The sequence below is a fragment of the Marmota marmota genome, unplaced genomic scaffold (assembly GCF_001458135.2).
Source record: "Marmota marmota marmota unplaced genomic scaffold, marMar, whole genome shotgun sequence".
Taxonomy (NCBI): Eukaryota; Metazoa; Chordata; class Mammalia; order Rodentia; family Sciuridae; genus Marmota; species Marmota marmota.
In genome coordinates this window covers 38,283,166-38,307,676 of record NW_025999949.1, presented here as the reverse complement: position 1 = coordinate 38,307,676, position 24,511 = coordinate 38,283,166, and the positions used below count along the sequence as shown (strand labels likewise).

The 24,511-nt window shown below is 43.5% G+C and overlaps 1 protein-coding gene and 1 long non-coding RNA gene across 10 annotated transcripts in view; one reads left to right on the top strand and one right to left on the bottom strand.

Moving 5' to 3' along the window:
• Znf250 (zinc finger protein 250) overlaps window positions 1–13,127 on the top strand; it is a 26,241-nt gene extending 13,114 nt beyond the window's left edge. For all 4 annotated transcript variants that reach the window (XM_048802396.1, XM_015486683.2, XM_048802395.1 and 1 more), the window contains one exon: window positions 11,218–13,127. In XM_048802396.1, the coding sequence (XP_048658353.1) occupies window positions 11,218–12,542 (1,325 nt within the window). In that variant the 3' untranslated portion in view covers window positions 12,543–13,127. The remainder of the gene's footprint in view (window positions 1–11,217) is intronic.
• LOC107143059 lies at window positions 1,637–24,511 on the bottom strand. 6 transcript variants are annotated; one of them, XR_007347319.1, is made up of 8 exons: window positions 24,269–24,511; window positions 23,524–23,663; window positions 21,898–21,999; window positions 20,294–20,377; window positions 18,867–18,949; window positions 16,743–16,869; window positions 16,404–16,631; window positions 15,274–16,081 (listed from the first exon to the last, which is right to left on the bottom strand). It is a non-coding gene; the product is annotated as an uncharacterized LOC107143059 (long non-coding RNA). The 6 variants fall into 6 exon arrangements; XR_007347321.1 differs by having other exon boundaries at window positions 24,334–24,511; XR_007347322.1 differs by lacking the exons at window positions 23,524–23,663; window positions 24,269–24,511 and adding an exon at window positions 1,637–2,445 and having other exon boundaries at window positions 15,933–16,081; window positions 21,898–22,528.

Below are 24,511 nucleotides of genomic sequence, written 5' to 3'. Positions count from 1 at the left end.
ATTTTGCTGGGTTCAATTGATGGCACCAAAAAAAAAAAAAAATCTTAAATAGATGACTGTAAATTTAGATTTTTTTTTTAATGAAGATCCTATTAAATCCTCAGTTTTAGTTTATAAATGCGGTATACACTTAAACAAATTGCTCTGAAGGAAACTTAAAAAAAGATATGGAAATACTCAATAAGAAAAGTGGAAGCAACACTTGAACAAGTTCCTGTTTGTTTTTAGAATAAGGAAAAATGTTTTATTGCTTTGCTGGCAAAGGAGAAACACAGGGACTCCTGTCCCAGAGGCTGTGATTCTTTTTTTTTTTTTTTTGGGTACGGGGATTGAATCCAGGGATGCTTAACTACTGAGCCACATTCTCAACCCTTTTAACTTTTTTTTGGTACAGGGGATTGAACTCAGGGCACTCAACCACTAGCCCACATCCCCAGCCCTATTTTGTATTTTATTTAGAGACAGGGTCTCACTGAGTTGCTTAGTGCCTCACCTTTGTTGAAGCTGGCTGTGCCACCAAGCCCAGTTAACTTTTTTTGAGACAGGGTCTCAGTAAGTTGCTTAGGGCCTCGCTAAGTTGCTGAAGCTGGCCTTGAACTTAAGATCCTCCTGTCTCAAGTCTCCTGGGCTGCTGGGATTATAGATGTACACCACTGCCCCCACTAGTTTGGCATTATCTAATGGAGTTGAAATATGAATCCTTATGTTCCCCACACCCAACCCTGATACATAATAAGTACTAAGAAACAAACAAGAATCTTTGTAGAAGCATGCTTCATGATGGAAGACTGAAAATCACTCAGATGTCCATCAACAGTAGAATAGAAAAATTTGACATTTAAATATAATGAAATATACCACAGTGAAAATGATTAAATAACTGAATAAAAGTGAAAACACAACATCAAAATTTGTGATATTCTGCTAATACAGTACTTAGCTCTTTTATGATCTATGTTAGAAAAGTTAAAAGTTGCTAAGTCTAAAACAGAACGATTCAGTTATTTTTGAGGCAGCTGTTTGTTCAGGCTGGACTTGAACTCAGAATTCTTCAGCCTTTGCCTCCTGAGTAGCTGGGATGACAGATGTGATGTTTTTTGTTTTGGGACAGGCTTTTGCCATGTTAGACTAGGCAAGTCTCAATCACCTGGGTTTGAGTGATCCTGCCACCTTAGCTCTTGAATAGCTGGAACTACAAGGGCATGCCATTGTGCCCAGCTCATAATGGAACCATTTGAATAATAAAATAAATAACAGGTTAGCCAGGCACGGTGGCACACAACCTATAATCCCAGCAATTTGAGAAGCTGAGGCGGACACAACATCTTTGTTTATATGTGGTGCTGAGGATCGAACCCGGGCCGCACGCATGCCAGGTGAGCGTGCTACCGCTTGAGCCACACCCCCAGCCCCCCAAAAAATAATTTTTTGATTCATAACTTTGCACCATAAGAATCAACCCAGAATGGTCATAGAGCTAAGTATAAAATCTAAAAACTCTGAAATTTTAAGAAACCATAGAATAAAATTATTTTAACTTTTGGTTAGGCAAAGATTTAATAAGAAGTTCAAGGCCAGACTTGGCAACTTGATGAGACTGTTTCAAAAAAATAATTTTGAAACAGGTTTAATTTTAAAAGGGTTGGGAATATAACTCAGTGGTAAGAGTGCCCCTGTGTTCAATCCCTAGTATCAAAATAATTAAATGACAGATTATTAGCCAAAAGTATAAAATGTACAAGTTCATACAGATTTATTGTATAATAAATACACTGAGGGAAGAGGTGATCTTACAGAAGAATTCCAAGAAAGATATAATATAGATGGGTAGGTAGCCCCTCACCAGAAAGCAAAGCTTAAATCCACCCTTCCAAAGGTAGACCAAAGAACAGCATATGAAAGACAGAAAATGAGGGGCATTTTAGAAAATACAGAGCTGATAAGGGAAGACTGAAAGACCATCACAGAGAAGAGGATAACTAAAGAGTCCATTATAGCTGAAATCCAAATAAAGTCTGGGGTTTGGTTAATAGTACTAGACTAATGTTGCTCTCTTGGTTGTGACAAAAGTACCTGAGTAATGTAAGATGTTAAGAGTAGGGGGAGACTGAGTAAGGCACATAGGCAACTCTCTACTGTCTTTGCAACTTTCTGTCAGTTCAGATTGATCCTGAACTAAAAACCTTATTTTTTAAAAAATGTTAATTCACAATACTAATAGAATTAATAAGAACTACATCTCAACTATGGAAGAAAAAGCATTTCACAAAATCCCACACCCATTCTTGCCCATCAGGCTCACAGGTGGAAGACTGAACATGTGTGTCCAGCGGTATCCTAGAAGGTCTGCCAACACAGGGTGGGTGGTGGGGGGCAGCCAATCTGTAGAGGATGGAGCAAAGTGGCCCGTATTGGCAGAGCTCATGGCAGTCTACATGGAAGGTCCTATGAAACGACACAGCAGTCACTAGAGTAAGGGAGCCTTACTCTAGTAAGTAAGACACATAGAAATCAATTACTTTCCCCCATTCCCACAGTGAACAACTACCTTGAAATTAAAACAATAGCATCATTCATAACACTTTCAAGAAACAGAAAATACCTAGGAATAAGTCTAACAGAGGTGTTGGGAGACCTGCATAGTGAGACTCCCAAAATATTGCTGAGATAAAGTAAATTTAAAATGTATCACGTTCATAGATCAAAAGACTTTTTAAGCAGGGCGGGTGCAATGGCACACGCCTGTAATCCAGCAGCTTATGAGGCTGAGACAGGAGGATCAGGAGTTCTAAGCCAGCTTCAGCAAGGCACTAAGCAACTCAATGAGACCTTATCTCTAAATAAAATACAAAATAGGGCTGGGGATGGGGTGGGGCTCAGTGGCTGAATGCCCCTGAGTTCAATCTCTGATACCAAAAAAAAGACTTTGTTAAGATATCATCTCCAATTTGAGGTCTAGATCCAGTGCAACATAAATCAAAATTACAGAAGGCTTTGGGGTACAGATTGTCAAACTGATTCTAAAATTCACACGGAAATGTAACATATATTGAACAGTCAACAGCTTTGTAAAAACTTGTGGGATGTATAGTACCTAACTCCAGGATTTATTATAAAGCTATGCCAATGAAGACAGTATAGTATTGACCACAAAACAGAACATTATAAGCAGTGGGTCAGAACAGAGAATGCTGAAATAGATTAGCAAAACAAGAAAATTAATTTTTTACAAAGGAGCAAAAGGCAGTTTAGTGGAGAAAGGGTATTCTTTTCAGCAAATCCTACTAGATATATACATGCTGGGTTTTTTTTCTTTCTTTCTTTTTTTTTTTTTTTCCTGTGGTGCTGGGGAGTGAACTCAGGGCCTTGTGCATGCAAGGCAAGCACTCTACCAACTGAGCTACGTCCCCAGCCGAAAAAATTAATTTTTTTTTTTAGAGAGAGAGAGAGAATTTTTAATATTTATTTTTTAGTTTTCAGCGGACACAACATCTTTGTTTGTATGTGGTGCTGAGGATCGAACCCGGGCCGCACGCATGCCAGGCGAGCGCGTTACCGCTTGAGCCACACCCCCTGCCCCCCCAAAATTAATTTTTTGATTCATAACTTTGCACCATAAGAATCAACCCAGAATGGTCATAGAGCTAAATATGAAATCTAAAACTCTGAAATTTTAAGAAACCATAGAATAAAATTATTTTAACTTTTGGTTAGGCAAAGATTTAATAAGAAAGACACCAAAAGCATAATCTATTTTAAAAATTGATATTGAGTTTTTCCAAACTAAGATTTTTTGAGGCTAAGGCAGGAAGATCACATTCAAGGCTGGCCTCAGCAACTTGGTGAAGGCCTAAGCAACTTAGCAAGACTCTGTCTCAAAATAAATAATTTTAAAAGTCTGGGGATGTGGCTCAGTGGTAAAGTGCTCCTGGGTTCAATCCCTATTATCCAAAAAAAAAAAAAAAAAACCACTGTTATTAGAATGTCTTCACTTTAAAAATACTGTTAATTCTATGAAAAGACATTCCAGAAGATAAAATTATAAAAGCAAGATATTAATATTGGGATAGCAGTTGCCTTTGAGAGTCAGGAAATAGGGTTCATGGTACAGAGGGACACAGAGACATGTTCAAAGAAGTGCCGACATTCTCTTTCTAAAGTAGGTTGTGGGTCTGTGGGGGTGTTGTGTTTATTCTGTTATTGACCTTTTTGTTGTTGTTGTTGAGATGGGTCTGGTTTCAAACCCATGAGCCCAAGTGATCCTTTCACTTCCTCCTCCTGAGTCACTAAGATAACAGGCAGGTGCCACCACACCCAGCCTGTCATTATTCTTTGTATTTTTTTAAAAACTGCTTTATAGGCCAGGGATATAGTTCAGAGGTAGAGCACTTATCTAGTGAGGCCCTACATTTGAAAAAAATATATTAAGATTTAATTCATTTGCCATACAATTCACCCGAAGTATATAATTAAATGGCTTCTGGTTGTGTTCCAAAATTATCATCACAGTCTAGTTTGGAAAATTTTATCACCCCCAGGAGAAGCCTTAGACCCTGTGCCTGTTCCTCTTACTCTTCTTGTCTGCATTTACCTGTTCCAGACATTTCACATAAGTAAAACAATGTGGTTTTTCGTGTCTGCCTCTTATTTGGCAACCTGTTTTCAGGGTTCTTTTGTGTAGTGTCTGTGATGCTTCATTGTGTGGCTCCACATTTTATCTATCTATCCATCAGTTGATGAATACTGGATCTTTTCCAAAGGCCTTATATATTTTACATGTATTTTGAAAGCTGTTTTCTGTGTCTATTTGCTTAAAAGTGAAAATGCCATTAAATGGTACTAGCAAAACGTCCTGGGCTTACAGAGGAAGATGTCTCTCAGGTTTGGGGGAAGAAGACAGGGAGAGCAGCATGGAGAAAGGGTATCTGCAGGATGTCTTGAGGGCCTGTGCATTCTCAAGTGGAACAGGGGACATGGCAGTTGGGACAGCCAGATTAGGCAAAGAGCACAAACCATGTGAGTTGAAGGGCACTAGGGTAGATGTGCCGGCCCAGACCCAGAGGTGGAGGCAGGTGGTGGGAAGGGAGATCGAAGGTGGACCAGGAGTGGAAACTGCAAAAACAAATGTGAGTTGGTCGTGCCACAACTCTGCCCTAGTCACAGAGGCAGTCTCCACAGATTCTGTACCAGGCCCTAGAAGGAGTACTTTTTTTTTTTTTTTTAGTTGTACATGGACAAAATACCTTTATTTCATTTATTTTTATGTAGTGCTGAGGATCAAACCCAGTGCTTTACACATGCTAGGCAAGCACTCTACTACTGAGTCACAACCCCAGCCCTAGAAGGAGTACTTTTTTATCTTAAAAGCCATTGCTATGGAGTTTTCATGGCATGTTTTACCTTTCAAGTTCCAGGAGGACATGAGAGTGCACCAGCCTAGAGGTGCATTAGAGGCAGAAAGGTAGCACGAGTCCAGATGCCTGCTCCAGCCTCAGCTAAGTTCCACCTCTAAATAGGTGCCTTCCAGGAATGTGACCACATTGACAGCAACAGGCAATACAGCGTTTGAGGTAGTGCGTGCTAAGGGTCCTTCTCAAGGGAGGTATTGCTAGGTCATCATAGCGTCTGGGGGACTTTTCTGCTTAGCTATGGATTCCATGAGCTTGTCCCTGGGCTTGCTGCCTGGTGGCTTCTGCTGTCAGTCTTCAACACCTGCCATCTAGAAGCCTTTATTCCAGCCATAGTCAGCCTGTAAGGATTAAATTCAGTTCTCATGAGAATTCCTCATTGTGATTCTGGTACACCATTAGACCATTTACCTTGAATGTAACTGTTGACACCCCTGGGTTAAAATCTGCCGTTTGGACTGTTTTCTGAAGGTTCCATCTGCTCTTTGATTTTCATCCTACTTTTCTGCCTGCTTTTGTATTTTGAAGAATTTTATGATTATTGAAAACTTTATATTTGCTTATCATTTAACCTCTTTTAAAAAAAATAATGCTTAGTGGCTGCTCTGCAGTTAACAATAGAGTGGGTCCTCGGCATCCATGGGTTCGGCAACCACAGATTTAACCAACTGCAAACTGAAAATATTTGGAAAAAAAAAATAGCTTCTCTGTTGTACATTTACTTTGTTGCTTGTTGTTAATCCCTAGGCAACACAGTGTAAGAACGGTTTATATAGCACATTGTAGAAGGTATTATAAGCCATCCAGGGATGATTTAAAGTGTACAGGAGGATGTACATAGACTACATGCAAATCCTAATTTTATAGAAGGGACTTAAACATTTCTGATGTTGGTGTGGGGGCAATTCACAGATGCCAAGGGACAAAAATATCTCCAACCATTGTCTAACCTCAAACAATGTTTACCACTTCACATATGGTGTAAGAATCTTGCAACAGTGTACTTCTGCCTGATTAGTTCATGTGGGCCATTTTACAGACAGGGTAGCTTAAACATCAGCAATTCCTTACAGTTCAGAGGCTGGGAAGTCCAGGATCAAAGTGCCAGCCAGTTCAACCACCTTCTTGCAGTGTGCAGAAAGCACAAGCTCTGGTGTCATAAAAGCGCCAACCCCCAGCAAGGGCCCCCCCACCCTCCTGCCTGGATCCAGCAGGGGATCACCTCTCAGTATTATCACATGGGTTAGGACGTCAGCATTTAGATTTGGGGAACACAAATGGACCATAAGAGCTTCTGTATTCCTTCCCTCTAATAGAATTCTGTGACATTAGCATGTTTTACTCTTGAGTGTTTCTGAGTCTTTAAGAATGAGGTAGAACTGTTTTCTGTCTTTTATATTTGCCTGTATTTATCATTTTAACTATTCCCAGAGCTCTTCATTTCTTTTTTGTAAGTCCAAGCTTTTATAGGGCATATATCATCTTCTTTTTTTTTTTTTTTAAGAGAGAGAGAGAGGGGAGAATTTTTTTTAATATTTATTTATTTTTTTTTTTTAGTTTTTGGCGTACACAACATCTTTGTATGTGGTGCTGAGGATCGAACCCGGGCCGCACGCATGCCAGGCGAGCGCGCTACCGCTTGAGCCACATCCCCAGCCCATAGAAGAAGAGAATTTTTTAAATATTTATTTTTCAGTTTTTGGTGGACACAACATCTTTATTTTATTTTTATGTGATGCTGAGGATCAAACCTAGTGCCGCGCACATGCCAGGCAAGCGCGTTACCTCTTGAGCCACATCCCCAGCTCAGGGCATATATCTTCTATCTGAATAACTTTTTTATGGTATTGAGGATTGAACCCAAGGATACTTAGCCACTGAAGAACATCCACAGCCCTCTTTATTTTTTTAATTTTGAGACAGGGTCTCATTAAGTTGCTGAGGCTGGCTTTGAACTTGTAGTCCTGCTGCCTGGGGCTCCCAAGCCATAAGGATTACAGGCCTGTGCCACTGCTCCCAGCCCAAACCCTTTTATTTTTTATTTTTCAACAGGGTCCCGCCAAGTTGCCCAGGCTGGCCTTGAACTCGCAGTCTTCCTACCTCAGCCACTGCAGTAGCTGTGATTGCAGATGTGTGCCACCACACTTAGCTCTTTCTTAGTTTTTAATTCCTCTGCTAAAATTCTCCATCTGGTCATGCTTGTTCATGGTTATCTCTTAGTCAGTTTTTTTAGATTGATTTAAATTTTTGTTGTTTTTTGAGTTCTTTTTCTTTCTGAGTGTCTCATAAATTTTTACTGAATGCCAACATAAGTGTGAAAATGTGACCTTTCCTGCTGGGCAGCCAGTGTGTAAGCTGGATCAGTCCAGTCGGTACAAGGGCTAGGTTTGAATCATATATATATATATCACACTTTATTTTATGTGGTGCTGAGGATTGAACCCAGTGCCTCATGCATGCTAGGCAAACGCTCTACCTCCAAGCCACAACCCCAGCCCCGCTAGGTTTGAATTTTGTTGTCATGATTACTTTGTGTGCACCACCAGAGTCAAACTCCTCTAGCATTTCCTGGTACACAGGGTAGGGGCTGTCAGTCTTCCACACAGACCAGTACCTCAGAGAGGGTCCCTCCTGCTCTTGCCCTACCCTAGACATAGACTCTATTGCCTGTGACCCAGGGCTTGCTCACCTCAGGAGGTGGGGAACAAGGGAACTGTGCTCACCTGGCTCATCTTTAGTCTGCAGGTGCTCGGTTTTGGGGTCTTGGGCAACACCTCAATGATCCTGCCCTTTGTCTGGCTGTGGGAGACCTGATTATCTACCCATGATCGTCTCCTGCCCTCCATTTTTCTTTTCTCTTCTCCCAGCCACAGTGACTATTACCAGTACTTCAGGTGTGATAGGTTTTCTTTGCTCCCAGTGACTTCTGGCTTGCTCCATATAGAGGACCAGGCAGGTATTTTTCCCTTCCTTCCTCCAGTCCTGAACCTCCCAGGAGACTTTCTCATGAGTGCCTGGGGAGCCAGTAGAGAAGACCCCAGGGGACCACGGAGAAAAGCCCTGTACCGTGGCTCCCTGAGGTTCTCCAGCAGCTGGCTAAGGCATTCTCCTTGCCCACTGTATGATGGCCCCATCTGCCTTCTTCTCCATAGGGCAGGGCAGTGCACATGTCCCAAAGTCTTCTTTCCATTGGACACCTGTCTCAGGTCCTCAGCTAGTCAGCCATCATGTGCCCTCGGCTCTCATGGGTTCAGGAAAAGAAGGGGTTTTGTAGATGATCTGGCTTTTACCAGTTGTTGGGCTGGAAGAGATGCTCTTTCCAGCAGTCTCCCTCCAGGAAAAGCAAGATAGCATGTAATGAGTGATGATGGCAAAGCAGCGTGTTTCACATAGTGTATAGTAAAGATGATCAGAGGGACTCAGGAACATACAGCCACATGACTCCACACTGAGTTGGGTTCTGTTTCTGTTGGTTTGGTGAGTACTCAGGTGATGGGGTGGGTAGTAAGAGGGGTCAGCTGGAGTTTCAACAGGAAACTACAGGGATTAGTCTGGATGCTGGTGTGGGAAGAGTGACATGAGTTCCAAATGTCTGGCAGCTGTAGGAGGGCTTGTTCTTGGAGCAACAAACCAAATTCTGTCCAAAAGGAGAGGTCTGACTGAGCTTCTGGCTGAGCCCTGGTGGATACTGGAGGGCCTTCATGTTGATGGGGCAGTTATGCTCCAGGCAAGTATGGCAGAGCAGGTTGGTTGGACCTGGAGTGACACCCCCAGCTCAGGCCACCACCATGGGAAACCCCTCATCCATGGAGGCGGTCCTTGAGGATTTGGTGCACTCTGCTCTGCCACCATGCTTGTAGAAGAAACACTAGTATTTGGTATGTCTCAATCTCCAAGGTAACCATTTCTTGGATGACTAAAAACATTACCAATCAAACGAAGCACATTCTATTTATGGCCACCTTTGCCCAAATCTTTTTCCAAACACTTCCATCATAAAACACTTCGTGGATGTTCCTGCCAGTCACAGAATATCCTTGGCATTGTGGACATTTCTCTTAGGTTCTTACTTTCCAAATCTCTTTGTTGGGATTTCAAAAGGCCCATTATTCAAGATGTCTTCCCAAAGCATGTTTAGAGCCAATTAAAGAGTAAAGCTTCTGTGGGCAGGGGTTGTGGCTCAGCGGTAGGACGCTCACCTAGCACGTGCAAGGCCCTGGGTTCGATCCTCAGCACCACATAAAAATAAATAAAATACAGGTATTGTATCCAACAACTAAAAAATAAATATATAAAAAAAATAAAGAGTAAAGCTTTAGCCAAGCGCAGTGTCATATACCTATGATCCCAGTGACTCGGGAGGCTGAAGCAGGAGGTTGGCAAGTTCAAGGGCAGCCTGGGCAAATTAGCAAGACCCTATCTCATAAAATAAAAAGGGCTGGGGATGTAGCTCAGTGGTGAAACACCCTGGGAACATGTCACTTATTGCTAGTCAGATCCACTTCCCCACATGGGACTCCAGATGAGAGCTATTGGGGCCTGTGGCTTCAGGTCTCTGGACGTGGGGGACAGCTGTTCCCAAGGAGTGGCTGAGCTGAGAATGCCCATTCTCACCCAGAGTAACCTCTGGAGAGGATTGGAGAAGAAGTGTGTGCCCACATGCTCCGGTGCTATCCTTGCCTGTGACCTCAGCATCTGTGGGTCAGCTACAAATTTAGTACCAGATCCTGGTGTGTCTTCCAGCAGATTGAGAATTGCCTTCTCGGGTCTTCCTCCACTGTGGAGCTGCTTATACTAGAATATCCCTTAGGGCAGTCCCCAACAGAGGATTGAGGGGACAGGGAGAAGCACTGAAGGTGGGCTAGAGTCCCAAGCCCTCCAGGAGGTCTCAGTGTGCCCTGGAGCCTCAGATGCTGGAGGCCTGGTCATCATTCTGCATTGTAGTGGAGCCTGTGGCCCTTTGGCCCAAGGAAGCCTGAAGGACTCAGCATGCCACTGCCTTGGGGAGCCATCGTCTTGCTCCCCCACTCTCTTGTGGGGCTGGGCCACTCATCACTCCTCAATGCAGGGACCTCTACACAGTCTGGGCTTCTAGCAAGTAGCCACCACCACATGAAGTCATAATGTGAGTGGCCCAAGTTACTGGAACATGGTTGTCTCAGCACCCACTACCCCCTCACACACAGTGGCCCACAGCACCTGTGGATACCCAGAGCATCTCCACTCCAACCTCTCCTGCCTCCACTCTGCCATCCCTGCAGGCCTTGTCCACAGCTAAATTGGGCTGCAGATTCCCACCACCTCCCTTTGTGTCTCTAGTCTCACCTGCCTGAGTATTCTCCACACTGTTACCTTCTACAACGAGTTCCCAGCACCAACCCCCCACACACAAATCCACTGGCCCCAGGATTGCATTCCCCAGCCTGCTCACAGGCATGCAAGCCTCCCCACCCTCCCCAGGCCAGGCTTCACTGCTCACTGGCTGCTCTCTGTGCGCACAGGGCTCCTACAGGCTGGGAGAGTCCTGCAATCGGCTCCATGTGGCCTCCTGAGGCTCTGTTCACCTGAGGGCTCCAGGGAGGGCAGGGCCTGGGGAAGCACTAGGCCACGCCCCACTATAGTGTTCTTGGGCACTCTGCAGGGGTACCTCCTTACTGGCACTCCACTGTCAGTCATTACAAGGTCTTGTGGAAATTTAATCTTCGGATTTCTCCAGCAGGGAGTGACCTTCACCAGAAAGCCAGCTTCAGGGTTGTACTGTGCAGTTTTGAGAAGTGTTGACATTGTCATTTTGGATTTGTTGTTTCAGAATGCAAAACCAAGGAAGAGAACCAAAATACAGATTGGCCCTTAAAGCCGATAATTTCAGATGAGGTAACAGTGCATCTGGGGAAAGCATCTTCAGGGAGCATCGTTCAAGAACATTATAACCCAGAGCAGAGCTTCTGCCTGCATCCAAGCCCTGTCGTCCCTGGCGAGGCTCGGGTCTCGAATAGGAGCAGGCCACTGACTCCACACCCAGAAGCTCCCAGTGGAGAGAGGCCCTACATGTGCATCGAGTGTGGGAAGTGCTTTGGGCGGAGCTCCCATCTTCTTCAACACCAGCGAATCCACACGGGTGAGAAGCCATATGTGTGCAGTGTGTGCGGGAAGGCCTTCAGCCAAAGCTCAGTCCTCAGTAAACACAGGAGAATCCACACTGGCGAAAAACCCTATGAGTGTAACGAGTGTGGAAAAGCCTTCCGAGTGAGCTCGGACCTTGCTCAGCACCACAAGATTCACACAGGAGAGAAACCTCACGAGTGTGCCGAGTGTCGGAAGGCCTTCACCCAGCTCTCGCACCTCATCCAGCACCAGCGGATCCACACAGGGGAGAGGCCCTATGTGTGCCCACTATGTGGGAAGGCCTTCAACCACAGCACTGTGCTGCGGAGCCACCAGAGGGTACACACTGGGGAGAAGCCTCACCAGTGCAGCGAGTGCGGGAAGACCTTCAGCGTAAAGAGGACGCTGCTGCAGCACCAGCGGGTGCACACAGGGGAGAAGCCCTACACGTGCAGTGAGTGTGGGAAGGCCTTCAGTGACCGCTCAGTCCTCATCCAGCACCACAATGTGCACACAGGAGAGAAGCCCTACGAGTGTGGCGAGTGTGGCAAGGCCTTCAGCCACCGCTCCACCCTCATGAACCATGAGCGGATCCACTCAGAGGAAAAGCCCTATGCTTGCTACGAGTGTGGCAAGGCCTTCGTGCAGCACTCCCACCTGATCCAGCACCAGAGGGTCCACACCGGGGAGAAGCCCTATGTGTGTGGAGAGTGTGGGCATGCCTTTAGCGCACGTCGCTCTCTGATCCAGCATGAGAGGATCCACACGGGAGAGAAGCCCTTCCAGTGCACAGAGTGCAGCAAGGCCTTCAGCCTTAAGGCCACCCTGATCGTGCACCTGCGGACCCACACTGGCGAGAAGCCCTATGAGTGCAGCAGCTGCGGCAAGGCCTTCAGCCAGTACTCGGTGCTCATCCAGCACCAGCGGATCCATACAGGGGAGAAGCCCTATGAGTGTGGGGAGTGCGGACGTGCCTTCAACCAACACGGCCACCTGATCCAGCACCAGAAGGTGCACGGGCAGCTGTGAGCCTGGGGCCTGGTGGCTGCAGGAGGCAGCCTCACTACCCTCCCTCGGGGTTCAGTGCCACAAAATAATTGCAGGGAGAAGCACTGGGCATGTTCTTCCTGTGGAAAAGCTGCAGAGCGTATGTTTTGTTTTCCTCAACATCCTGAAGCTGTATTGAAGAGTGACCTGCCATCATAATGAAGTCTGGGTGAAGACAGCCATGATTCCTTGTGTCTTCAACATTAGATAATTCATTTGAAAGGAGTAACTAAAGGAAGTTAAAGTGAAAGGACTTGTCCCAAAATACTCCCTTATGTTCCCAGTGAGGTTCTTTCTCTTCTGAGAATGCATGCCTTTCCTAAACAGTTAGCCAGTTAGCTGTGAAACTTAGAACACTGGACTGTTTTCGTATTCTCTTGAAACACAGAAGTGCTGTGTGGATGAATTGATATACAACATCAAGGATCACATGACATCGCTGAAAATTGTAACTGTGCAAATACCTGTTTGTATGAAAAGAAAAAGAAGTCTAAAGATGTGTTCATTAGAAATTACGTAAATTAAAAAAAAAACAAAAAACTCTTTTATCTGGTGCTTTAACTTATCCAAGACCAGAAGGAATGTCCTGCCACTTGAGTAAAAATGCAACTAAAACATGGTTGTTTTCCTTAAGACCTCTAGACTCTGCATGCCAGAGATTCTGGATCTCTGGGGCCAGTTAGGTCCCAAGCAAGAAAATATTGCTAAAAAGATGATTCCTTGTTGCGCGTTGTTTTGTTTTGTTGGTACCAGGATTGAACCCCGGGGCACTGGACCCCTGAGCTGCATCCCCATCCCATTTTATTTTTTATGGTGAGATAGTCTTGCTGAGCTGCTTGGGGCCTCAGCCTCCTGTGGTGCACCACCACACCCAGCAGTGCATTTTTTTTTTTTTTAATTCTCAGTCTTTTTTACTAGCTCTAATAGTCCATTCTTGTACTCCAGTTGTTTGGGGTTTGTTGTTGTTGTTGTTTAACTCCTGGCTTAAGACCGTCTACTACTCATTGCCTGTGATAAATTTGGTTTATTCATAATTAAAAGTTTGAATTTGTTCAGAATTATTTGCTCAGTTTTTAAGGGTATGATTCTTACATCTGAGTTTATATCAGAGCCGTTTCTAGTAGTATCTACCTGCAGATAAAACAAAGGTATGAGATTTAAGCCGCGTCAGACGTAAATGTGTCAGTGCCTGGTGGAGGTGTTTCCTTCTTCCTCTGGGGAGAAGAGAGAAGCACTGGGGTGTTGGTCCTCAGCGTGACACGGGACAAGAGCTCGGTAAGAATGGCCCGTCCCTGAGGCCTTGGCTTGAGCAGGGAGCTGCGGTACAGCTGAGCCGCTGCCTGAGGAGGAGCCGATCACAGAAGGGCGGCAGAGGAGAGCAACACCAAGTGTCTCAGTGAGGAGAGCCAAGATCTGTGCCTCACTGCAGGAAGGAAAGGAGGCCACTGTGGTGTCACTTCAGTGAGGCTGAAAATCCAGAGTTGGGAGCACTGAGACGAATTCTCCAGAGGGCTCAGGTCACTGAAGGGAGCCAACAGAGTGGAGGCCACTGGGCACTGCTTCCTAGAGGAGGTGAGATCACTGATGTTTTTCGGAAGAGATGACAGAGAAGCTGGAATCGATGAGTTGTTACTTCAGAGAAGAACTGAACTCACTGAAGTGTGACCTGGGGCCAAGATGAAGTCTTCAGAGGCTGAGGTGAATGCGGTCAAACTTCACAAAGCTGCCCTCACACAGGGACACTTCAGAGTCTACTCTGAAAAGGAGCTGAGGCTACTAAGGGTGTAAGACCTGAGTGGAGGGAGGAGGGAGGCTGCCAGCCCTCACTAGGGGACTCTGCAGCTGGGGTCTCTGTGGCTGCAGGTTGGAGCCCACCACTACTCAAGCCACAATTGCTGATCATGCAGAAAAGCAGAGCACAGTCATGTGCCAATCAGGATGAGAATAGGAGCTCGATTGAATTCAGTACAAAGATTTGTGTAGAAAGACTATATGAAAAAAAAGAAGAAAAGAAAGAGAAACAAAGGCGGTAACCCAGGACAACTGAAGTCACAGGGTACAGAGTGCTGGATAGCTCAGTTCTCCAGTAGCCTAGGTTTCCAGGGAGACCTTTCTAAAACGTAGTTTGCTTTCCTGCATTCTCAGATGAAGCATGCTCAGCATCCATCTCCTATTCTTGTTGGCAGGCCACCTTTGATGCACCCAGGTGCAGGTTCAGGTGTCCGTGGAGCTGGGAAGTGGGCATCAGTGCCCCTCGTGGAGGGGATTCCAGCTCTGTGTTCTTGCCATTCACCTCATGGCCACCTGGAACACATGGGCAGCTGCCTTTGGGGAACATGAGGTCAGAGGCCACAATGAGCTTGGGCTCCCTTCAAGTACTGGTGACCTACCTCTTGGGCTTTACCTGCCCAACTACTTGTCATTTGTCAGTACCATTCCACTTTTATTTTGAATTTGTGTGTGTGTATGCTCAGAAATCTTTACAGTTTATGCATTTAAATCTTTATATTAATGCATTTAAATCTTTATTAATTCTCCTTATTGGCTACCAAGAATTTGCTATTTAATACTTTTCAAATTTTCTATCATTAAAAAATATCATGGGGGCTGGGGTTATGGCTTGGCGGTAGAGCGCTCACCTTGCATGTGCAAGGCCCTGGGTTTGATCCTCAGCACCACATAAACATAAATAAATAAAAGTTATTAAAAAAAATCACGGTCCTCCTGAAGTTTAATTCTGTGTACTGTATACAATCTGACATATTCCAGTTTAAAAAAAAAAACAATGATTATAACAAGTATTTGGGTGAAGAAAGCTCAATAATGTTGACACAAAGATTGGCGCTTCAGTGACCACAGGACACAAGCAGGCAGCTCCAAACCAGGAAAAACTGGGAAGTCTGGAAGAGGTCCACTATGCCAAGGAAGTGGAACATGTCGTGGCCTCCCACTCAGGGAGGCTCATCCAGTCCCCCGAGATGCAGAGGTGGAAAAGGTGCCTCCATACTTTTGCTGATGACATTACCATTAAAATGAAACTCTAGGACTGGAGCTATAGTTCTGTGGCATAGCACTTGCCTAGCATGTGTGAGGCACTGGTTCGATCCTCAGAACCACATAACAAATAATAAAGATATTGTGAGTCCATCTACAACTAAAAAAATTTTGAAAAAATGAAACACCTCCCAAGAAACATGCAGACTTCATTAAATAAGTCTTGGGCTGGGGCTGCAGCTCAGTGGCAGAGTGCTTACCTAGCATGTGGGAGGCACTGGGTTGGATCCTTAGCACCACATAAAAATAAAGGCATGCTGTCCATATACGACTACATTTTTTTCTTTTTTTTAACAGAAGTCTGGCAGTTACACATACTGGTTTTTTCTGGAGTATCTCTGGGCCACAGCATGTCTCCTGCCATACCCAGCTTCTGTCAGTTGTGAGGAAACAATGGTGTAACTCATCCTTTCTTTGAAGAACGATGACAACACACCAGGACTCGGCTTGGCAGGTGCTGGTCAACCCTAAGGAAGAGGGGCACTCGGTAGAAAGGCTGCACAGAAGGACCAATGGTGGAAGCCAGGAGGGTCTGGCCTGGGAGTGGGACCTGCTCTGGGGCAGAAGTGAGAGCAGCACACACATAGGAGGGCTCCTTCCTACCTGGGCAAATGTGGGGGGCATTTTAGATTTCAGGCTTACAAGTTCCCAAGCTGGGAAACTCAGGTGAGGTGATGTGAAGTTCATGGGTCTCAAGGCTGCCCTCCCTGAGAGGAGTAGTTGCAGGTTTGATTATCCCCCAAATCACCCTCAGGTTCAATAGATTTGCAATGAAGACTTAGAACTCACCTTGAAAGCTGATATTCTCCTGGTTTTGAGTTTTGGTAGTGGCAGCAGAAGTGAAATGCAGTGCCCGTCACAGAAGCATGCCTGCACCCTCATCAGAGGTGACAATGTCCAGTGCAGGGGGCTGTGTGGCAGCTGGACTGTGCACACTCTTCTGCCTTTGTGTCCTGGTAGGCAGGTAAAGAACTTAATAAGTTTGTGCTGGTGACGTGATGTGTTGGTGCAACTGCTCTGGAAAGCATAGGATGAACATCAGTGTCCTTTAAGAAGTTTATCCCATCCTTAGGAATATATCCTAAGGACATAACTTAAAAAAATAATTAAAACCCTAGAATTACTCACTGTGAAATAGGATACAGATAGTCCCCAACTTAATATTCAACACAGGGTGGATGGGGGGGGGGGTGGCGGCGGTGCTGTAGCTGAAGGATCACAAGTTCAAGGCCAGCCTCAGCAACTTAGTGAAACCCTGTCTCAAAAAATAAAACGGGCTGGGGATGTGGCTTAGCGGTTGAGTGCCCCTGGGTTCAATCCCCAATAAATTTTTTTTTTTTATTTAGGACTTTTCAACTTTATAATGGCATGGAAGTGACATGCATTCAGCAGAGATTCTATGTTGAGTTTCCCAGGCCTGTGGTACATTCTGTGAGCCTCTACGGTGGTGCTGGGCTACAGCAAGCAGTGGCTTCCTTGCAGCCATGCTATCCCAGTGTACAGAGGTATAGAGCTACAATGTTACGTTGGGTATCAGACACATTTTCAGCTTATGATATGTTCAGCTCACAAGAGGGTTATGAAGACCTCATCATAAAGAGCTTCATGGTGTGGCCAAGTGATAACATTTTATAAATTAAAACTTGTCCCTGTCTGGATAGAAAGATTGTTGCTATCATAAAGTAAACTATCAGAGTGATGTCATGGAAGACAGCTTAGTAGGAGACTCGGGAATCTATCCTTCCACCTCTACAACTACCAAGCTGACAGGGACTGTTAGAAGTAACCTGAAAGCTAGTCAGTCAAGCTAGTCGGTCTGGTCAGATGCTGGTAGCATCCAGGAAGAGCTTGAAGAGGCAGGTGGTAAGTTTCAACAGATTTCAGCATTCCTGTAGTGCTTGCCAGGGCACCATTCCCTAGCCCCATGGCATGGACTGTGAATGGTGTGCACTAAGGATGTTCCAAAGACCGGGGCTGTGTGTTTTGATGGTTGATTGCTGCTCTTGATTACTAAAGAACTGGCACAGAGGCTAGCTACTATAATTTTGATCACCATGGGTCAGCAAAGCAGTTTCCAGAGGAATTAAAGAGACAATACTTGGGTCTGGGGTTATGGCTTCATGGTAAAGCACTTGCCCAGCACATGTGAGGCCCTGGGTTCAGTCCCCCAACACCCCCTAAAAACAATAACTAAATAAACTGCAACTAAATTTTTTTTAAAAAAAAGAGACAATAGTTGTGTTGTTTCCCTTTGGGGGATTTAGACATATAAGGAAAGATTTTTCATGTTACTGACTGACCACACAAATAATGGAACTGAAACATCGGTGCCCACACACATCAAAAAAGTACACAATGCAAGAATAGTTTGGGAAAGTCACAAATAGATGGCTCAAGCCCTCAACAAGCAAGATTTGGCAATCACTGAGGAGAGTCTTAGAATTCCAGAGTAACCACAACAATACCTGCTGCTCAACTCAAAATAGCCACTGCTCAACAAAAAATGACAGAACATACAAAGAAACAGGAAAGTATGATCCATTCACAGGAAAAAATAAAATTTGACAGAAAGAGGAAGCCCAGACACTGGAATTATTAGTCAAATATGTTAAATAAATGATGGAGACATAGTTCAGTGGTAGAGCTTGTGCCTACCATATGCAAGACTCTGGGTTTGATCCTCTGTACCCACCTCAAAAAAGTTAAAACAACTGTCTTATGTATGTTTGGTGAATTAAAGGAAATCATGGACAAAGAACTAAAGGAAATCAAGAAAATTATGTATGAACAAAATGAAAATACCAATAAAGATTTTTTTAAAAATTTTAAAAAAGAAAATACCAAAAAAGAAAATTACTAAAAAAAAAATTCTGGAACTGGAAAGTCAATAACTGAAGTGAAAAACTCACATGAGGGGTTCAACAGCAGATACAAGGAGGCAGAAGAAAGATCAGCAAACTAGAAGATCGGACCATTGACATCAGTCTGGGAAAAAAAGAAAAACAGACCCCAAGAGACCTGTGGGATAGCGTCATATGTGCCAACATACACGTTATAATATTCTCAAAAGGAAAAGAGAGAAGGAGGAGGAAAAGATATTTGAAGAAATAATAGTCTCAAACTTCTAAAATCTGTGGGAAGATAGATTTGAATATACAAATCCAAAAAACTCAAGAAATTCCAAATGGAAAAAATTCAAATCCACAGAGACATATTATAGTCAAATTGTTGAAACTCAAATTCTGAAGATACCAGTAAGGAACCGAACACATGAGGCTCAGCAGATTTCTGGGAAACTATGGAGACCAGAGACAGTGGATGACATATTTGCAGGCCTGAAATGAAAAAAAAAAAAAAAAGTAAACCAAGAATTTTATATCCAGCAAAAACTACCCTTCAGGAATGAAGGGGAAATCAAGACATGTCTAGATAAAGAACATTTGAGGGAACCCATTACCAGTAGCTCTGCTTCACATGAAATCTGAAGGGAGACTTTCCGTTTACAGCTAGCAGCCAGCAGCTCTGAGCAGCTCGGAGTGCTTGAAGAATCTGCACTTGTTCAGGCCTGACAGGAGCAGGATGGGATGCTCTGCTCTAGCGAGCCACCAGTGAAACCACATCCTTAGCACTTGTGGTTAGCGTTGCCAAGCTGCCAGGCCAGGAAACTGACAGCCAGGAGCTTCAGGAATGGAACTTCTAACTTAGAAACCCCCTCCCCTAGGGACAAAGACCCTTCCTGATGATAGCAATATTTAGAACATCCTCATAATGTGGTTACATTAGGCATAGGATGATTGGCTTATGGATACTATCTTGCTTGTGAATGATTGATGGGCACGCCCCACTGGGACCCTATAACAATTATATGCATTCCAAAAATAAACTGAGCTACTGGACAACGACCTGAGGTGGGTCTCCAGCCAGTTCTCTCACCAGCACCCCCCCACCCCCCACCCCCTGCGACAAGGTAGCCGGCAACTAGTTGATCAGAACCACAGCATGAAAGGACATTACAGACAACCCAAAGCTGTGAGAAATAAAAAAAAAAAATAAAAAAATAAAATGGTAAAGGTAACTACATAGGTAAATGTAAAAGCCAACATCCCTGCACTTTTGGTATGGTTTGTACTTCCTTTTTTTAATCTGATTCACTAAACAAACATATTTAGAAAAATCTATAAATCTATGTTAATGAGCATCTGACATATAAAGATGTGAACTTTGACAATACAAAGAGGTAAGGATGGGTGTATATAAAAGTATGAACACTTTTAAATTCATACTTTTAAAATTAAGCTGATGTCAACAAAACTAGGTTATTCTACGCTTAAGAAGTTGGTTATAAACCCCAAAGTAACCACTAAGAAAAAAATAGAAAAATGTGAACAGACATAACTGAACCAGGTGTGGTAGTGCATGCCTGTAATCTGAGTGGCTTAGGAGGATGAGACAAGAGAATCATGAGTTCAAAGCCAGCCTCAGCAAAAGCAAGGTGTTAGGCAACTCAGTGAGACCCTGTCTCTAAATAAAATACAAAATATGGCTGGGGATGTGGTTCAGTGGTCAGGTGCTCCTGAGTTCAATCCATGGTACCCCCACCCCACCCCCCAAAATAAGCCATAACTGGTAAAAAGATTGTAACAGTAATCAAAAACCTCCCAACCCTGGTGTGGTGGTACCTGCTTTGATTCCAGCAATTCAGGAGGCTGAGGCAGGAGGGTTCAAGTTCAGGGCCAGTCTGGTAAACTTAGCCAGACCCCTGTCTCAAAACAAAAAGGGTTGGGGTGGGCTGAGATTGTGGCTCAGTGGCAGATTGCTTGCCTCACATATAAGAGGCACTGGGTTTGATTCTTAGTACCACATAAAAATAGGTAAATAAAGGTATTGTGTCTATCTACAACTAAAAAATATTTTTAGAAGTATGGGACTATTATTTCTTCAAAAAATTTTTTTAAAAATATTTTTTAAAAAAGAGGGAACACCTAGTAAGATTCAAAAGTATATTTAAAGGATTATAAACCATGACCAAGTGTGATCTGTTCCTGGAATGAAATATGGCAACAACATATGAAGATTAATTTGTATGATCATCACACTGTATTAATAAAGAAAACCCACTTACAATATCACTGATACAGAAAAGCATTTCACAGAATTTAACACTGTTTCATGATAAAAACACTCAATAATCTAGGATTAGAAGGTGACTTTGTCTATGTTGAGGAAGGGTGTACATGAAGAACCTAACACTATACATAACAGGGAAAGCTAGCAGCCTTGAGATCAGCAACAAGGTTAGGATGCCCACTTTGGCCACTTCGATTAAACATAATATTGGAAGTTCTAACTAGAGAAGTCAGGCAAGAAAAGGAAGCATTAGGCATCCAAACTGGAGTGGAATAGAAGTAAAATTATACCTCAGCCCAGAGCTGGCAAGAACTCTGAGGACTGCACAAAAATAGTACATAAGAGCTAACAAATGAATTCAGCCAAGTTGTGGGACACAAAGTCAAAACACAGGGCTGGGGCTGGGGCTCAGTGGCAGAGCGCTTGACTAGCATGCATGAGGCACTGGGTTTGATCCTCAGCACCACATAAAAATTTAAAAATAAAGGCATTCTGTCCATCTACAATTGCAAAAAAATTTTTTTTAGTCAAGACACAATTGTTTCCATTTAGTATTGATAAACAACTAAAAAGGAAAGGAAAAAAAACCAATTTCATTCATAGTAGCATTGAAAGGAATAAATCAAGAGGCAAAAGATTCATACATTGAGAGGCTGGGGTTGTGGCGCAGTGGTAGGACGCTTGCCTAGCATGCACAAGGCACTGGATTCAATCCTCAGCACCACATAAATATAAAATAAAGATATTGTGTCCACCTAAAAAAACTAAAAAATAAATATTTTTTAAAAAGATTCATACATTGAAAGCTACAAAACATCACAGTAAGTTGAAAAAAACATAAATAAATGGAAACATATCGTGTGCTCATAGATTGGAAGACTTAATATTGTTAAGGTGATAAACCTACCCTGAAATTTTTTGCAGATTCAAAAAAACCCATTCTATATTTCATGTGGAACATCAAGGGACCCCAAATAGCCAAAACAATCTTGAAAAAGAAGAACAAATTGGAGGATTCATACGTCCTAATTTTAAAACTTTCTACAAAGTTATAATAATGAAAACAGTGTGGGTGTACTCTTAGTTCATTTTGTGTTTGTTACTATAATAAAATACATGAAGTTGGATAGTTTATAAAGAAAAGAGATTTACTTACTCTGTGTATTTATTTACTCTGTGAATTTTCCAGATCTTCCCACTCTGCTCCCCTTTGCCCCTGAATCTGAGCATAAGCAGTTGAAAGTAACCAGGCAGCAGTCTAAATTTTTTGTTTAGAAGTGTCTTCAGTTTTCACCATCCTTAGATTTGGTCCACCACAAAGCCCTCAGGCATAGACACAGTGCAGTGAGATCTTCACAGTGGCCTGACAAGGGTGGCCTTTATTCTGGTTCCCAGCAGGATGTTCTTATTTCTATCAGCATTCTGGTCATAAACTCTTCACCAATCTCCAAGAATTTCTAGCTTCCTATCTACTAAGTCCTCACCAAAATCACCCATAATTCTCCATTTATAGCATTCTAGGCTTTTACTAGGCTGTTCCTCCAAACTCTTCCACCCTGTGCCCATTACCCAGTTCCAAAGTACCTTCCATATTTTCATGTGCCTTTATAGGAAATACCCCATTCTCAGTACCAATCTCCTTTTTTAATTCACTTCCTAATGCTATAACACCTTTTTAAAATAATGTTATTGTATTTTCATACCTTTCTTTTTTATTCTTTTTTTAGTTTTTGATGTATCTTTATTTTATTTATTTTTATGTGGTGCCGAGGATCAAACCCAGTGCCTCACACATGCTAGTCAAGCACTCCAATACTGAGCTACAAACTCAGCCCCCCATAATGCCTTCTGATCACCCATAACTTTCATTCTCAAGAGAACTCTAGGCTCTGAAACATGCAATGATTCCTCCTGAGGATGGCTCCTCACTCCTGACCTAATCACCTTTCCCCAGGCTCCACTTGCTCTGAGAGATGCAGCCCCTTGACATCACTACATACCAGGGCTCCCACATATGAACCTCAGGCAGATGAGCCACATTCAGTCATGGCACAGTGGCATAAGGACAGGCGTGGAGAGTGGAAGAAAAGAGGCCAGAACTGAATTTTCACAGATACGATCAATTGGTTTTAAGCAAGGACTAAATAGGTCCCCAAAATTCACATCCTGAAATCCTAACCACACTGGAACTGTACTTGGAAATATGGCCCCTGAGAAGGTGGTAACGATTAATTAGATGAGCTTATAGGGGTGGACCTGATCCAATAGGGCTGTTGTTTTTTTTTTTCCCCCTCAGGTACAGGGATTGAACCCAGGGCGCTCTACACTAAGCTACACCCATTCCAGCATGCACTCCCCCCTAAAATTCTAGGCCCCACTGAGTGACCCAGGATGGCCTCAACCTTGGAATCCCTGCCCCAGCCTCCTGAATGGCTGGGATTACAGGTGTGTACCACTATGCCCAGCTAGGGCTGATGCTTTTATGAGAGGAAGGGACACTAGAGATCTCTTTTTCTCTGCCCTGTGAGGACACAGCAAGAAAGTAGCCATCTGCAAGTCAGGAAGAGAGCCCTCACCAGGAACTAACTGGCACCTTCAACTGGACTTCAGCCTCCATGACTATGAGAAATAAACGTCTGTTGTTCAAGCCATCCAGTCTGTGGTACTCTGTTGTGGCAGCCGAGCTGACTAATACACCATGCAGCATGGAAAGGAAAATCTATTGAGCAGTATTGCTGGGAAAACTGGGTATTCACACACAGAAGCATGGCATTGGACTCACCTTGTGCCATATAAAAAAAATTAGCTCAAAATAGATCAAAGTCCCAAAACGTAAGATCTAAAACTATAAATTCCTTAGAAGAAAACACGGTAGGCAGACTTAATGACTCGTGCTTAGCAATGATTCCTTACATGTGATACCTAAATGCACAGGGAATAAAAGAAAAATTAGATAAACTGGACTTCATCAGAATCAAAAATTTTTTGCATTATAGGACACTATCATGAGAATGAAAAGATTAGTCCACAAAATAGAAAAATATTTTCAAATCATATATCTGATAAGGGACTAATATCCAAAATATATGAAGAACTACTACAACTCAACAGCAAAAAAAGACTCAATTAAAAAAAAACGGGCAAAGGGAGGCTAGGGTTATAGCTCAGTGGTAGAATGCTCACATAGCATGTGTGAAGCACTGGGTTCGATCCCCAGCACCATACAAAAATAAATAATTAAATAAAATAAAGGAATTGTGTCCATCTACAACTTAAAAAAAAAAAATCTTTAAAACAATGGTCAAAAGACTTGAGTAGACATTTCTCCAAAGAAAATACACAAATGGTCAGTAAACACCTGGAGATATGCTGAACATGACTGGCCATTAAGGAAATGCAAATCAAAACCACAGTATCTAATGTTTTGAACAACCAATAAAAAACAAACAAACAAACAAACAAACAAAACACACAATATCACTTCACTCCTATTAGGATGCCTCCTATGAAAAAGCAGAAAATAGTACCCATGCTGGTGGGAATGTGAAGAAAGGCAGCGCCTGTGCAACTCCTGTGCCACCCAGATTCTGACCTAGAGGCACTGAAAGCAGGGGCTCAACACACATCATACAAGGACATCGACATCAGCGTCCACACCCAGTTTCCAGCTGCAGGCGAGGGAGAGGTGCAGGGGAGACAGGCAGAGCCACCCAGAGGAGTCTTACTCATCTGCAAAAGGAAGGGACCCGCGTCAGGCTGAAGGTGGGGAG